The sequence below is a fragment of the Polypterus senegalus genome, chromosome 13 (assembly GCF_016835505.1).
Source record: "Polypterus senegalus isolate Bchr_013 chromosome 13, ASM1683550v1, whole genome shotgun sequence".
NCBI classification, from domain to species: Eukaryota; Metazoa; Chordata; class Cladistia; order Polypteriformes; family Polypteridae; genus Polypterus; species Polypterus senegalus.
Genome location: NC_053166.1, coordinates 136,280,266 through 136,296,363, shown reverse-complemented (window position 1 = coordinate 136,296,363; position 16,098 = coordinate 136,280,266). Strand labels below are relative to the sequence as shown.

Genomic DNA, 16,098 nt, shown 5'->3' with positions numbered 1-16,098 from the left:
GAATCCACGTTATATATTTAGTTATGCTTACATATAAAATCTGCGATAGAGTGAAGCCGCGAAAGTCGAAGCGCGATATAGCGAGGGATTGCTGTATTACCAATTATTGAACTTTCCAAGGTAGGTGAGTAACCCAGGATGCAGTGAAAATTACTGGAAATGTTGATCTTTACTAAACTGATTAATTTGATATGCCATCTGATACAGAAGTGCTCACTGTCAAGATAATGCCTTACAGTGAGAGATTTAATTTGGTCTTGTGCAAGGGAATGACAAAATCAAGAGAAATCTGTGGCTAAATAGTGCAGTAATTTCCACATGCATTTTTTTAATAGATTTTAAACTTGTAATGTAGCATCAACACTTCTTTCTGCCTTCTGGGTGTAACAGTTTACATGCAAGAAAGGGTGAAAGCTGCAGAAGATGTTTTAATATGCACAGTGCAATACACTTTATTGGCAATTTAAGTTTTGTGTAACAAAGATTTGCCATCTTTTTTTTTCCTTTTTGCTTCAGCACTGGAGCCATTACTTTTGATGTTACTAGAATGCCCCTTTGTTAGATATGCACATATTTGTGGAGTTGTAAAGGCAAGAAGTAGAGGTGTATGTATTCATGTCGTTGGAGTCCTATGGCTTAGCCTCACAAGCTCTGTGCAACTGTTGTTTAGGTAACCAGTGATTCCTGTAGGGTAGCATCATATAATTTCTCCAGTGTGGGATTGGGATTAGCACACGTGAACAGGTTTCAGTTTAACATGGAAAAGCTCAGATTCAGAGATTTAGGGCAGATTACACAATTTCTGAAGCGAATAAACATTTTAAATAGTCTATCCTTATTATTGATGTATGTTCATGTTTGTTGTTTTAGCAAATCCTGTTTTTCATGGAAATCGTTTATCTGTACTAAGTGTGCAGGCCTTCTAATGTGCATATCAGTAAAGGAAATGTGTGTTAGCTGGTTGCATAGGACTAATGGAAGGTGGGGTGAAGGGGTGTGTATGTTGACATGACTAGCATTAAGCACCCAACAACATCATAAAAGGGGAAAAAAATGTAATGTCTGCCAAATTCATAGCACAGAAATATCGAAAAACAAGCAGTCCTCTAGTTGACCAGCACTTAGAGGAGATTGAAGCACATTGAAAAGAACTTAGAAATTTACATCACATGACAACATTTATCCAGCTCCTGATCGACTGAACTGCTGTAAACCACCCCTGAATTTTAGAGCTGGATGAGTCGTTGATCCACAATGCAGAACGTTCCAGGAGAACTAGAGTTAAAGATAGAGGCCTGCCAGTGAGATGAAGTGACAGGGTTTGGTGATCTCCAGCAGGAGGCCAGTAATAATTTTGCAATAACAGTAACTTGAGTGATTACCCTCAGCTGCAGTACAGAGAGGGAGAAATCCAAAAGGAGATCGTGAGGTGACCAGGAACATCAGGAGAAAGATTTGGCTACATAGGACCAGAGAGGAGCCACTGTGGGATACTGGCAGCACATGTGGAAGAAAGTGCAAAGGGTATTTATCATCTTTGCTCCTTAAAGTTGTTCTGCAGCCAAGCCTTGAAAATTTCAAATTAATCCTGCGTTGCACTTCCAGGATGGAATTTCCATTGCTTCTCTTTAAGGCTGCATTGTACGCTTTGCCAAAGGCATATTTAAGTCACATGCACAAGCTTTGTCTGTAAATGTAATAGACTGTGGTTTCTATTCTGAAATTGGTGATCACCATTCCCTTCATTCAGCTGGAAGATATTGTTTCTAATTTGCACACAACATTTCCTTCTTATCCTTTTATATTTTTGAACTTTTTGACCACTTCAGTAATTTGTTTCCATAAGATTGACATGCCCTGAAATGATTTCCCCAAACCCACATTCTACAATCGGCCATCTCTGTACAGTAGTTAGAGGTACTGTATGAGGAAGAATGGGTAACATTTACATGTGCTGAACACAAGGTGGCAGTGTGCCACCATGCATTCTAGTATTACACTTAACAGGTTCTGAATTGGTCTCATGGACAGTAAAATGTTTGCATAATGCGTGTGTGTGACTCCTGGTTGGTTCCCCAAAACATTTCAATATCCTTTTTGTTTACTACTTTTTTTTTTTTTTTTTAAAGACTATTTTAAACCCCTAACTGTATGTAGGGGTGTGACAGTGTTCATTCACCCAGTTTCACCTATCAGTTCAGTTTCATAGCTTAGTTTGCCTTCTCCTCTGTCATGGAACCTGGCCTAAAATGCTCTGTGGACTCGAAGTGGGTTTTGTGCCAGCATCTGTCCTGCAGTAGATGGGTGTTCCATAAGGGTATCACTCAGTGCCTAGTGCTGTTAAAATAAGAAAAGAAGAGAACCTAAAAAGGCTTGGGTAGATTTTAATGTACACTTTACCAATAAAATAGATGGGTATAAACTTTATTAAACAAACACTGAAATTATGGCCTGTCTTTTTTGAAAATTTAGGATACTTGCCTTAATCTGTTCCAAATAAAGAGGGGAGTCCTTTGCATATTGTTTTGACCTTTTACACTGAAGTGATTCAACTTTTTGAGCAATATTTTCAGCTTTAAATATTAAAAGTAAACTATTGGCACATATAAAATGAACATTTAATTGATATCCATTAGTTTAGGAGTGGTAATCCTAGCACTTGAAGGTTCAAGAAAATAGGACGGGAAAGACTTTGTTTCTGTGAACCTACATTTCCCTACTGTTCACCTTGTTTAACACCAGATTTTTTCATAAATTTTATTTTTTGGAATTGTTATTTTTGCTGTCTATGGGGAAAACTCTGCTAATTCTTCTGCGTATCAATTAGTTGAATATTGGAGTGAGGAGTTAATTTTGTAAATAATAAAAATATATTAAAATGCCGTTTGCACACTTCCTTATTGACATGTTGACTTCTATTTAGAGGCGAAGGCCACTTTAATGGCACAAGTTCCCTTTCACTCTACTCACAAAAATTGTGGAATCTTGGTTGAATTTCATGGTCCAGTATGCTATCAGAATTAACCAGTCCCTGAATCCTGCCATTACTTTTAAGTTACCTAAAATAAAGGTTATCATGGTTTCACCTTTAAATTGTTACTGTGGTAAAAGTTGCCAGTGTTAATCAAATGCTGCAGAAATTCAATTAAAGGTTTATGAGAAATTATGTTCAAATATCCCAACAGATATATACGCTGATTATGGTATTGGTGTGTGTGTTGTGATTGTCTGCTTAGTTCTTCCTTTTACAGTGATACTTTAAAGCAGTACATGATATGGCTTAATTGTTAGGTACTTTTCCCCCCCTTTTCATCCAAAAAGAAAAAAATAACTGCATTTATAATGTCCTATTCTTTTAATTGAATAATAGGATTCTTAGAGCCTTTTCACAGCTAATGACACTCCCAATCTGGGTACAGCTTTTGTTAAAATCAGCTATTCACATTCTTGTTGACTTCTTCTGGCACCAGTTTCCATAACAGTGCTTTCCACCTTAAAATCAATAATTAAGATTCATGGCACAGTTAGGTTATACAGGGGTTAAAAATAAATCAATAAATTAGTCTTCTGCTATAAAGAACAAAGTTATTTGTAAAGCCTTGCTTGGGTTCCATACTAAAATTTTCTTTGCGTTAGAAAGGCAAAAATGGTATCTGCACAAAACAAAAGTCTGACTTCTAAAACCATGTGCATGTCAAGTTGTTTTGAGATTTATAAAGGAACTTGGAACTCTTGTGTGCACGTGCTTTTACCTACTCCGTGTCACCTCCAGTCCATAACCATGGCGATTTAAACACTCCTTTTGTATATTCATGACCAGATCACCATATGAATTTGGCCATGTTCTAGATTAACATCTTCTCAAACCAAGGCAGAACCAAGAAAACAGAACTTCAGTTAATGTGAATTTGAGGTGTTACTGACTTGTGGCAGAGTTTAAGGAGTGGCTGTTTGGAGTTTGCATGCAAGTCCCTGTATGTTTGCTCCAGTTTCCTGCCAGAGTCCAATGACATGAAGGCTAGGTGAATTGATGCTAAATCATCCACTGCTGAGCATGTGTGTGTTTACCCTGCGATGTTGGCACTCTGTTGTTCCTGCCTTCACCTGTTGCTTGCTAGGTTAGACTCCTTCTGCCCTGGATAAGCAGGTTTAAAGGATGTTTGGATCAATTAACACTATTTGTCCTCCACAAAGCGGCTTCGACTTGCACGTTGCCAGTCCTTAAACCAGATAGAGAAATACTCTGCACAATTTCAATGACCGGTTAATTCACAGCTTCAGATTTAGCTCATGAGTGGTGGTTTCAACTGGAATATATTGTATACAATATTTTCCTCGCCAACACCTAAAAGGTGCTCCTGTTGAAAAACAGATCCCCGGTAGTCTGCAATCAGTGTTTGAAACGGTAGTGTGCTATAGTTTATGCCTTGCTGTGCAAACAATGGTGTGGTGGTCTGCGTGAATCTCTAACGCACATTACACTGTAACAAAATATATATATAAAAAAAAAAACTGTTTGAAGCAAGTAAATAACATCAAATGCAAAAACTTTCAGACTGGTTAACTAAGTCGCACCCAAATGTTACACTAAGTGTATATTTTATAGGTTGTTAAAATGAGTGCATTTTCGACACAATTAAAATGCATGGACAAACTTAAACACAGTGTTCTCTGCCATTTTAAATATTGTTAATGGTATTTGTGTGTTTTTTTTTAAATAGGCTGATGACTTATAAGCCAATTTAAATGTCCTAGTGCTGTCCTCTTGGAGTTGTTTGCTGAAAAGGGGCCTACATTACATAGTCTATCACACAGAAATCACACATCTCATCTGTTCTGCTACAGGTTTTAACAACAAGAGTTTTTGAACCTGGGTGGATGGATGGATGGATGGACATCCGAATGTGATTGATGTGTCACTGAAATAAAAGTGAAATGAGATTTTCAGTTCAATTCATTGTCTTGCCATCTGGAGTTGCTCAAATGCCAACAACCGAAAAGTCTGTGTAGAAATTACTGATGGTGGAAATTGTCTATTTTATAAATTGTGACTTTTGTGTAATAAATGGCTTGCACGTGTTTTCAAGCATAAACAACTTTTATACATGTGGCGCCAAAAGAATGCAGGTTTCTACGGTTCACATGTGCATATATCCAGCATTAGCGTTGTGTGCCGAAAGTTGTGCCCGACTTTTGTTAACCTAAAAGCTGTGCCATGTTCCTAGTTACTGTGGTTAAGTACTATAGGTAGTGTAGCGTATTGGCTAATTTGCAGGCAATCTGTATTATATTCTGAAGAGACTGCTGGGAAGTGAGTGATGGAAAGATGATACAAGGTGAAAGAATTGTATATTTTTACTAAGGACTCTTTATAGCCGAGTGCCACCACAGAGCCTGCATGCTATTTATAGAAAATGTTATATTGAATGATGTGAAGTATAAAGATGTAAGCATATTGGTATTTAATATTTATTCATAAATATTTGTATTTTGCTAAAAATAGTTTAAGCCTTTGTATATTTTTTTCTTGCATTGTATTTTAATTGAAAACACTTGGTGTGTTATTGTATACTGCAATGATGATACTTTTTTTAATGAATATTTTTTCACTATATTACTCACACCTACTCTATTTTATTATTCCTTTTTATTTTACTGAGTTTGAAAATGGAACTGCTGACATTATGGGCCTACATTTGGGAACCTATTAAACCTAATATGAACTCCTGTATCATTTTTACTAATTAAAAAAATTATACTTGGAATAATAGGAAGTGATTCGTGTGTGTGTAATAAATTTTGCAGTCTCCACAAAAAAATTGGGAATGTTTAGGTGGACTACATATTGCTTTAGAAAAGCCCTAATGTTAGTCATTGGTTTATCATACAGTAGCAGAGGTCTATTTTTTTTTTTTTTTTCAAAATTGTTTTGTATTCATTTCAATATATTGTAATGAATTAAAGTCTGCCGTCTTGAGTGCATACATTTGCACTCCCTTATGAGTATACATCACAAGACCAGCATTGATGTGCTGTTTTATTGTAATGTAATTAACCATTGACTTATGGCATCTTTGTTTGGGGATATGGACTGATACTTCATATAAAAATTAGTTTAGGCCAGCTTTGTGGATGATATATGAGAATACTGGTACTTCATTTTATGTCTTTTAAACCGTATTTTATTGTGTGTGTTCCCATCGTCATCCAACCCCTGTCGCCTCAACTCACAATCCTTGTTGTTCAAATATGAATGACAGACACAGCAGATCAAAATGAATTGTTTTTTGGTTTCATTGTGTGCACACCGTGGGGCTGAAATTCACCTCTGCATGCAAAGCAAATAGGCCTTCAAGCACTACTGTTGGCTGGCTGGAGGGGGGGAGGGGGGAAGAGAGACAGAGAGACGCACTGCCATGTCAGAAGGCTCATGCAATTGAAAGTAAGGGAAGAGCCACACCATAATGAGGCTTTTTCCTTAGAAAACAAAGACTGCTTTGCCCCTCTGGATCAAAATCTTTCTCTCTTTCTTATTTAGAAGCAATCTAACCAAAAATAGTATGTTCCTAGAAATGTGCAAAGATGAAATGGCAATCTGAAAAATTCCCATAATGTTGCAGTAACCAAAAGCCCCTTGGAGACATTAGAAATTTTCAGTTCAATTTTGAATATTCAGATTGTCATGCATATTCAGATTTTGCATATATTCAAATGTGTATGTGACAGCATTAGGCTGTAGTGTGCTGGAATAATTCATTTTCATACACCACTGCTTGCAGATTGTATTATTTTTATCAAGCTCTTTCAGTTCCATAACACTTAAAACCAAAGTGTAACAAAACTCTGGCCTAAAATATATAGAGAGCATTTTGTATTGGAATTTCCTTGTTCGTGCCAATAATAGCAGTTGCCATTGCTCCCCTTAACAAATAAGAATTGTTCACTGGACATTTCCATTTTAATAGCAGAGGTTTTTCACTGTGCCTTTAGTCAGATCTGAAAATTGTGCAATTTTTTTTTTTATTCAAGATCCAAATGGGTTATCATCATTGAAGTACTATTTGGTTGCAATGCACTTACTTTTTGGAGAATGGGGTCACAATTATCACATGTACAGTGAAATTCTTCCATGTTACTGCATATCAATATAGTAGTTCCATTCAGGGCATTTATTTCTGTTGGCATTGGTTTTCCTCCGTTTAGTTGAGCACTGAATTATATTTGCTTGTTACCTGAGGTTGAGGTCTTTGAAAAGTTTGTGTCTACAAATATTTTTTTTTTTTCTGCTGTAAGGCATCCAGGGAAAAGCAATGAGCCAGTAGCTAAGCTCAAATGGCATTTTCTGATGAGGCTGATAATGCCAAGGAGTTGTGTTTTTTTTTTTTTTGATTAGAAAATACCTAGGTGCCCTTGCTGTATTGAATATATTGTGTGTCACTTATTTAAACTAGTTCCATTGGTGGAGTGTAGATATGCATCTGGACGACTGATTTTTTTTCTTCGTTAACTGTATGCTCAATAGAATTCTTTGTTTTCTAGGGATTTGTTGCAGTTCCGACAAAAAATCCAGATGGTACCATGAATCTTATGAATTGGGAATGTGCTATTCCAGGAAAGAAAGGGGTAACTTTTTGTTTTATTTTTTTTACTGGTACTTTTATCAATCTACTTATAAATACCTGTGTGTGTTTACAATCTGAAAACTTTATCTTGTTGTTTTATAGTTCCAAGTTACTGTGCCCCACTTCCTTTTCTATGTACTGCATGGTAAATCATAATTTGACCTACTTTGTGTATTTATTTGAAAAGCATTTTTTTTCACGTAAGTTTTCTAACCTAGATGTCCATATGATTCACATCATCCACTATACTGACCTGACCAAATGTGTCATCCAAACTTTTACAGACTCCATGGGAAGGAGGTTTGTTTAAACTTAGAATGCTTTTCAAGGATGATTATCCATCATCGCCACCAAAATGTAAGTGAATATTTGGGTGACTGGTGTGTGTGTGTGTGGTTGTTTTTTTATATATCTTATATAGTACATTTTATTTAAACACCCCCACATAGTCACTAGGATTTGTTGGTGTATTTATTTTTGTTGATTACCTAGTTCTTCATTGTTAAAGAGGAAATCCCAGATTAATAAATATTAGATGTTTTGTTTTACTTTGCAGTTTTTTGGATTAATCTACTTCAGACCCATTTTTAAACAATTAAGCTATGTGATTTTTGCTATTTATTGTATATTTCATTTTTGTGTAACCTCCAGGTAAATTTGAACCTCCTTTATTCCATCCGAATGTATATCCATCAGGCACAGTCTGCCTATCCATTCTAGAAGAAGACAAAGACTGGAGGCCAGCAATCACTATCAAACAGGTAATAGATTAGATTGGCATGATCCAGGCTGCTTTTTGAAAGAAGAGTTTGCATTAAAACATTAAAAAAAAAAAATTGCTCTTAACACTTGAGTGAATTATCCAAAAGAATTCCATTTAGTAAATAAGTGTGATAGTTTCTGGTGGAAATTATTTAATAATAATAATAATAGTAATAATAATTCATTACATTTATATAGTGCTTTTTTTTTATCAGTTACTCAAAGCGCTCAGCAATTTCAGGTTAAGGGCTTTGCTGAAGGGCCCAACAGAGCAGAGTCCCTTTTTGGCATTTACGGGATTCGAACTGGCAACCTTCCAATTGCCAGTGCAGATCTCTAGCCTCCGAGCCACCACTAATTAATACAACTAGTGTGACATCAGAAAATATTCGGATCCCTCCAACTTCTACATCCTTATTGTGTTGCAGATTTAGATTAGGTTTTGATTCACTTCCAATCTAATGGGAGCTTGACAGGATCTAGATCCTGCAGGGAGTGTGGTTTAGTTTTTAAGGCATTGGACTTCAAACTCATGAGGCTGTGGGATCAGATTCTGCTACTGACTCTGTGTGATCATGAGCAAGTCACATGACCTGCTCCTAAAGGAAAAACCAAAAGACATGTAATCAGTTTTGTCATGAATGTTGCAATTCGCCTAGGATAAAGGCCTCATCCAAATAAGTAAATGTAAAATCTACCAGGAAGAATTGAAAGCCCTGACCAAATCTAGGTGAACAAAGCTCGCAGAGACTTACCCAAGAAAACCTAAAGCTGTATTCATGGTTTGAGTGTAGATTGATAGTCAAAAATGGCAAACTTATCCATTTAAAATTAAATCTAATATGTAGTGTGCAGAAAGTGTAGGGGTCTAAATATTTCTAAATCCTGAGATCTGAAAAAGAGAGAGTGAAGCATTAGAAGAGAAATCGAGGAGAAGGATTTAAGAGACAGTTTACCCAGGATTGGGAACGGATGCAGGTTGAAGGGAGGCTTGGCATTTGGGACTTAGCTCTGTGAGGAGAGAGAGTGGTTTCACTTCTGCTGACCTCTCGGGGTAGGAACAACCGAAGGGTTGTGAATAATCATTCTGTGGACGCAGAAGGGATGAGTTTACAGTAGATGTCACAGTAGGTTACCTATTAAGGTGGGTGGGATGCAAATTTTATTTAAATGGTTGACCTTGCATGCTGATGTCTCAGTCGTGCTGCAGGGACTTGTTAGTTGAGCTGGGCAAAAACCACTTTAAGAAAAGCACTGAAACTTGCCGGACGGGGTCATAAATAGCCTGATTTTAATATTTTCTGATTTTCATTTTTGTTTTGGATTTTTCAAAATAAAAAGCGCACAGCATTTTGAAGCACCAGCGTTTGTTAATATCAACCTGAGCTCGAATGTTATGCCACCTGTGGCATTCCGATCATCACATAGTAACAGTGAACATTGTTTTATTTATTTATTTTTTTTTTTTTATGTATTACAACAAAGCATTAAATGTATTTGCTACATTTGTTACTGTGTGGTTTAAATGTGTTTCAGCTAATGTGAAAAGGCTGTTATTCTTTACTTCGCTTATTTCATCGCATACTTTAATATTCTATGCTTTTACTTGTTTAACATCCCTCTTCATATGTTGTCATTTTTAATAACGAGCTTGTCTGTTGCAAAACAGCTGAGGTCTCAGTGTTGTGAGAAATAAGTTACTAAGAAATAATGTGTGTGAGCATTGTTCTTTCTACATTTTGATATACAGATCTTGTTAGGAATCCAAGAACTCCTCAATGAGCCAAATATTCAGGATCCTGCTCAAGCAGAGGCATATACAATTTACTGGTAAGTATCTGACTGTGGCCGTATTTTATGGCAGTACTTGAGTGCTTGCATTAACATCAGGCTGTTGCACAAGCTTAATATCTATAGTTCAAATTAGACAGTCTCGAATTTCAGGTGACCTTGCATCTCCTCCTCAGGAATAATAATCAAGGAAAAACACACACACACACACACACACACACACCACATGCATGCACTCTAATGGCCGATTTTAGACTTCACACTTCGAACACATACATGCATGCATCATTGGCTGCCACGCGTTCCCAGTGTTCATCTGACACATCCTCTGAGCACATCCTCAGATATTTAATGCAAGTTTGTATGTGTTGCAATACCAGAAAAAAGAAGGGGGTGGAGGTGGGGGTCTGTGGCACAGTTTACAATTTGGAACGTGACATCAGAGTCTCTGTTTACTATCCACATCTAACAGCAAGTCGCTTTGTAGATCCTACATGGCATGGTTCGATGTGGTGAAGCAAAACGCAGACATACAAGTGTATTTGTGGTGCTTTTCTTTCTTTTCAAGCGTCTCATATTCCCTATTATACTGATGTGATACATTTTAAAGGTCTCGCATACCATCTTCTGTGCCATCTTTTTCGTTTTTGCATCTACAACAGTATCAGAATCTGTGTAAGCGTATTTGAGCAACAGAGAAGAAAAATTAGGGACACAAAGAAAAGGTCTATTTTGTGATTAAAGTGGAAATTTCCACTTTAATCTTGTATTTTATTTTGCCATTGAAGTAGAACATCATAATCGTCATCTTAAAACCGACCCAGTTGTTAATGACTACGTGCTGCTGGTGCTTCCTCCTGCACTGACAGGAATGGCGGGCAGCAGTTGCCACACAGAATACATTAAATTTAATGATATTCCACCTCTCTGCACTTTTTAGAATCCTTAGATTTATACTTTTGATATCACTTTTCATGATGAAAAGCAATAAAGTTTGTATGTTACATTTTTCAGATAAACTTAATTTAAATAATGAATACTGTTAATAATTACACATGTGGCAGTGACAGAGCGGTAGCATTGCAGGGTTTCACATCCCTCGTTGGCTGCCTGCAGTTTGCATGTTTTCCTAGTGTGTTTCCACAGTGTGCTCCAGTTTCCTTCTAAGGACATGCAGATTCAGGGATTTGGTGATGCTAAAGTGACGCTAGTGTATGTGTGTGCTTGTATCCTCTTTGCATTGAGCTGATGCCCATCCAGGGATTCTTTCTGCCTTGCGCCCGATGCTTGCTGGAATGGTTGTGTCCCGGGATTGATGGATGTGATCGTTAAACATCCTTCTTTTTCCTGCGATATTGTGGCAGGGTGTCCTGGATTTAATGCATGTTTCATGCAATTCACAATGCAGTTAAGCCGAATGTTTTCTCATCGTGATGTTATCTCGCACTGCCACCTGGTGGAATCCTCCAGATTTACATAAGGTACGCACACAAGTATAAACTGGGCACCATTTGCATAGCAGTAGCATCTGCAGGAGCATGCATCATGTTAAGTATAAACTCGGCCTTAGGGTAACTAAAAGAGAAAGCGATGTGCGTGTTTGTCATTTTATACAATATTTATGTAGGGGTGTGTGTGTGTATCGCGTGTTATAGCACGTGTGAGAGAGAGTTTACCCCCAAGTATATTTCAAATATCAATTTATATTGCAAACTTGTCTCATTTTTTTCGGTGGTGTGGCCATAAACATAAAGTCTGAAGGAGAAAGTGTGGAGTACTGATTTCATATTTGTTTAGCATGCAAAGTACTACTAGGGTGTTGTATTGTGTTAGCCATTATGAATGTAGAGAAAAGCCAAGCAAAATGACACCTTTTATTGGCGAACTAAAAAGATTACAATTTGCAAGCTTTCGAGGCAACTCGGGCCCCATCTTCAGAACAAAGATGCAAAGAAATCAAATCTACTTTTAGAAGTGAAAAAATTATCCCTCTTGTTGAACTCAATGTTAAATTAGTAATTGGTTCAGCTGTTAACAATTGGCTCTGATTAAGTACAGCTCTGCCCAGTGTGCATCTAATTAACGCTAGCCTTGACCATTAAAGTGAAGTGGTCTGTGCACTCAGTCTGCAGACTTGCCATCAGTTTTCTGAGGGGTGGTAATCCAACCATCATGTAGGAAGACGGCACATGCAAGCTTGCATCAAAAAACAGTTGTAGGAATGCCCTAGTCAAATTTCAGACGTAAAACCCCTTTAATATTTTTTTATTAACAAAGACAAATGTGTTTGCTTAACGTTTTCTTTTTCATCATTTCAAAATTTTTGGTTGCTGAATTGAATAGCATTCACTCCGAGAAAAGATGCAGATTAAAAAAATGGACTGGTAGCAAAAGCCTTTTCAGTTCACTGTTTATGTAGGATCTGGATCTATACTTCTAGTGCCCTGATTTTCTCATAGCAAATTCATTTCCAATCCATAAACCCTATTCAGATGTTTTTAAGGCCAACATCTTTGTAATTTTTTCATTTTAACAGCACTTAAGAACTGATTTAAAATGAAGCTCTGGCTTATACATCAAGAGGAATGCACAAGCTGTTTATTTTTAAAATACCTATAGAAACCTTTGAATTTAATGGATCCTTGCAGCAAAGGAAAACCATTTCAAGAATTCACTTAATGATGAAGCCAGGTGTTGCAGTTTTATATTTTTTGTTTTAATTTGAAATTCTGGTATTACATAATTTAAAGATTATATACATGTGACTTATTTACAGGGAATAAAGTAGGAGGTTTGAGAGTAACATGCAAGAAACAGTTACAGCTGCAGGGGGCAGCAAAAGATACAGTGACGATTCTGTGACTTGAATGCAGCTTCTGATCTGATTCTGCATTTTAGTGAGTCATTTCTTTGATTGTGTGTTTGTGTTTTTTTTTTTTTTTTCTTTCAGCCAAAACAGAGTAGAATATGAAAAGAGGGTTCGAGCACAAGCCAAAAAATTCTCTCCCTCATAAACATCAAGATGGACAATGAAAGGAATCGGTTTGGCAAATTTTTTTCTTCCCTCAAAAGTTGCAACATTCTGATGTTTTTCATGGTTTGGCAGACTCACTAAAGAACTGGTATAGCTAATTTGCATTTTGTGTGCCATTTTACTATGTTTGCCACTCATTCTTAAAGTCCCCACAACAATTATTTACAAAATTGGCTTAAAGTTCCTTTACACAGGGTCTCTTCCTTGAAGTCTTTGTATTTTTCATGGTTTAATGATGTAAAAAAAAAAACAAAAAAAAAAACTTGCTTTTATTAATATGTCAGTATTTCAACTGCTGTAAAATTATAAACTTTTATACTTTCTATGAATACACTAGTGTCTATAGATTACTTTCCATCTCTGATGCAGCCTTGTTTTTCGGCATGTTGTAAAATAGAGCATCTTTGCTGCCTTGATTGATTGGAGTACTATGACATTTGTTGTGCTGCATAATAGCCACAGTGATTCAGAGGCAGACAATATCTTATTTCTGCATCAGGTTCTTTGTGTTTATATGGTGTTTTTGTCCATGTAAGTGTTTGGAGTAAATAAACTGTTTATACAAAGCTTTAGGTGTTTGTTTTTTCTAAGCTAAGGTGTTTTCTATCCATAGCGCATCTGCTTAACTCTGCATTATCTACTTGTCAACAAAAATTGGCTGGATGTTCATGTCCCCATTGATGTGATTGATCACTTTACATTTTGGAAGAGTGTTCTTCATCTCCTGCTTACTACTTACTTTGTATTGCATTACAGTAAATGCTTGTCAGTTAATTTATAAATATGTCTAAAGCCTAGGCATTCTACACAATATATGAATGAAGTTGCATCATGTTAGATTTCGTAATTTGCCTAGTCATTCTATATAAAACAAACCTGCGTGTTCGATGAAATGCTGGCATGGATTTTGGCAGAGTGTTAATAAGATTCATCAAAAATGAGCAATTCATGATTTCCCTTTCACACTTACTGTCTTTGTTAAGAGGCCAAGCTCGGCTCAATAAACAGTTTAGAGTCAAATTTTTGTTTTGCCATGTTGAGAGCTTCTTGACAGTGTATTCACCTCCTCCATTCACTGTATAACATACGATTTGTTTGGCTGTGTGAAGCTCCTTTGTGCTGTACTTTAAGTTTAATTCTCCCTCTTCCTTCACCTCACATTTTAGCATTGGTCGCCTAACCAGTGAAAGAGCCTGTAACTACTAGGCCTGTCTGTACCTTCTGCCAAATTATATCAAAATTAATGGTAAACTGAGGATGCTATGGCACTGCCACCATGCCACACTTTTAAAAGAACTTTTTTCTTTCTTTTAACAATATGTATTACGCATTTTTAATAAATACTATCAAAGCATGATGCTGTATTTTCTTTAAACTATGCAGAAAATGTTAATTTTGTCAACTACAGGTATGGCTTTACCTCCAACATGATGGTCATAGTAGGCTCTGCATATAATGTAGTGATAAATGTTTCAGGGCTGATATTAAGCAGAAAGAAGTTAAGCTGATAGGCAAATTAAACGCCAATGTCTAGAGAAATGAATCTCTTTTTGCGCGCATTTTATTCACCCAGTCTTGACACAAGTGTACTGAATTCCTGGGATAGCATGTTTGTGTTGCACAGTTGGTGAGGGATACAAATCAGCTAAAAAAACAATCCTTGCTTTTTGAAGATTCTGCCTGCTTTCCTATGTAAAGGTGAGTAGCTGTACTAACGGCACAGGATTTATATGGCCACGGATCACAAACTTTCTGGTGTTGCTTGAAACTGAATAACTGAATCCTCTTCTTACCAGCCTTGTTTTTTGACTGTATTTCTTAATGTACTCCTGTGATTTGTCTATATTCTAAAGTTCAGCCTCTGTCTTGCAATTTTGACTGCATTTATAATACTTATTTTGGCTTTTTATAGACTTTCCCTAGCAATTTTACTAAGTCAAATCAATGCAGGCTTCACAAGGGGATTGTCGTGAATGTGCCCTGTGGTGGACTGGTGGCCTGTGTGGGGTTGATTTCTGGCTGATTTCTGAGCCCCTGTGGTGGTGAATTGAATTAAGCAGGTTGGAGTTTATTTCGTAATGACCTCGTCTGTGTTATGTTTCTACTTCTTTGTGTATTGGTGTCATGGCTCGCATTTACATGCACATCTTTGTGATCCACTCGGCATTAGTCATTCAGGTTCTACCACATTGACATCATTAATCTAATGTTTAAATTGGAAATTGACTGACTCTGAAAAAACAGTGAAAGGCAATTTTATTTGGTAACACAGAGTGCTAAATTCTTGCTTACTGAATGCTGCATGTTATGACTTCATAGTCCTTAGTGTTTTCATTTTTCTTTTTTCCTGCACAAATGTGTTGCTTTTATACAAAAAGGAGTAAATGGGGTTTTCATGTTCCTTTTTCCTACCGGAGCAGTTAACCCTTTTGCAGTGTCCTGTCCAGCGTAGGCCACATGTCTAATAGGTTGGAGACTTAGTGCAAAGCTGCATGATGTTCAGGGAATTTAATCTATTCACCAAACCCCTGCTGAAATGAGTCTGTGTGTGTGTGTGTGTGTGTGTGTGTGTGTGTGTGTGTGTAATGAAAGATATAAATTGATCCAAATGTTTCCGTGTAGGTTGTGATTAGCTGATGGAGATGCTGAAAGTTTCAAAGCACATCAGGCATTAATGTGAAGGACACTGTGGCCCTTCGCTTAGCAGTTGCCAAGGTGATTTTTCTGAGAACTAGTAAATTGTTCAGCCATAGAGTCACAATGGCAAAACAATAATTGCTATATAATATACACTAACTGAGAAACAAGTAGAGAACACGGCTAAATAGACAATCTGTGTAGCTGTGATGGTCAGATGTCCTCTCTTTGAACGCATTGTGGTTTCTGGCA

At 36.8% G+C, this 16,098-nt stretch overlaps 1 protein-coding gene across 2 annotated transcripts in view; it reads left to right on the top strand.

The window, feature by feature from the left end:
- The window catches only part of LOC120542382 (SUMO-conjugating enzyme UBC9-B), a 41,687-nt gene extending 27,911 nt beyond the window's left edge, over positions 1 to 13,776 (top strand). For both annotated transcript variants that reach the window (XM_039774818.1, XM_039774817.1), the window contains 5 exons: positions 7,540 to 7,623; positions 7,907 to 7,979; positions 8,274 to 8,383; positions 10,135 to 10,214; positions 13,126 to 13,776. In XM_039774818.1, coding sequence (XP_039630752.1) covers positions 7,540 to 7,623; positions 7,907 to 7,979; positions 8,274 to 8,383; positions 10,135 to 10,214; positions 13,126 to 13,189 — 411 coding nt within the window. In that variant the 3' untranslated portion in view covers positions 13,190 to 13,776. The remainder of the gene's footprint in view (positions 1 to 7,539; positions 7,624 to 7,906; positions 7,980 to 8,273; positions 8,384 to 10,134; positions 10,215 to 13,125) is intronic.
- The last annotated feature ends 2,322 nt before the right edge of the window (positions 13,777 to 16,098 follow it).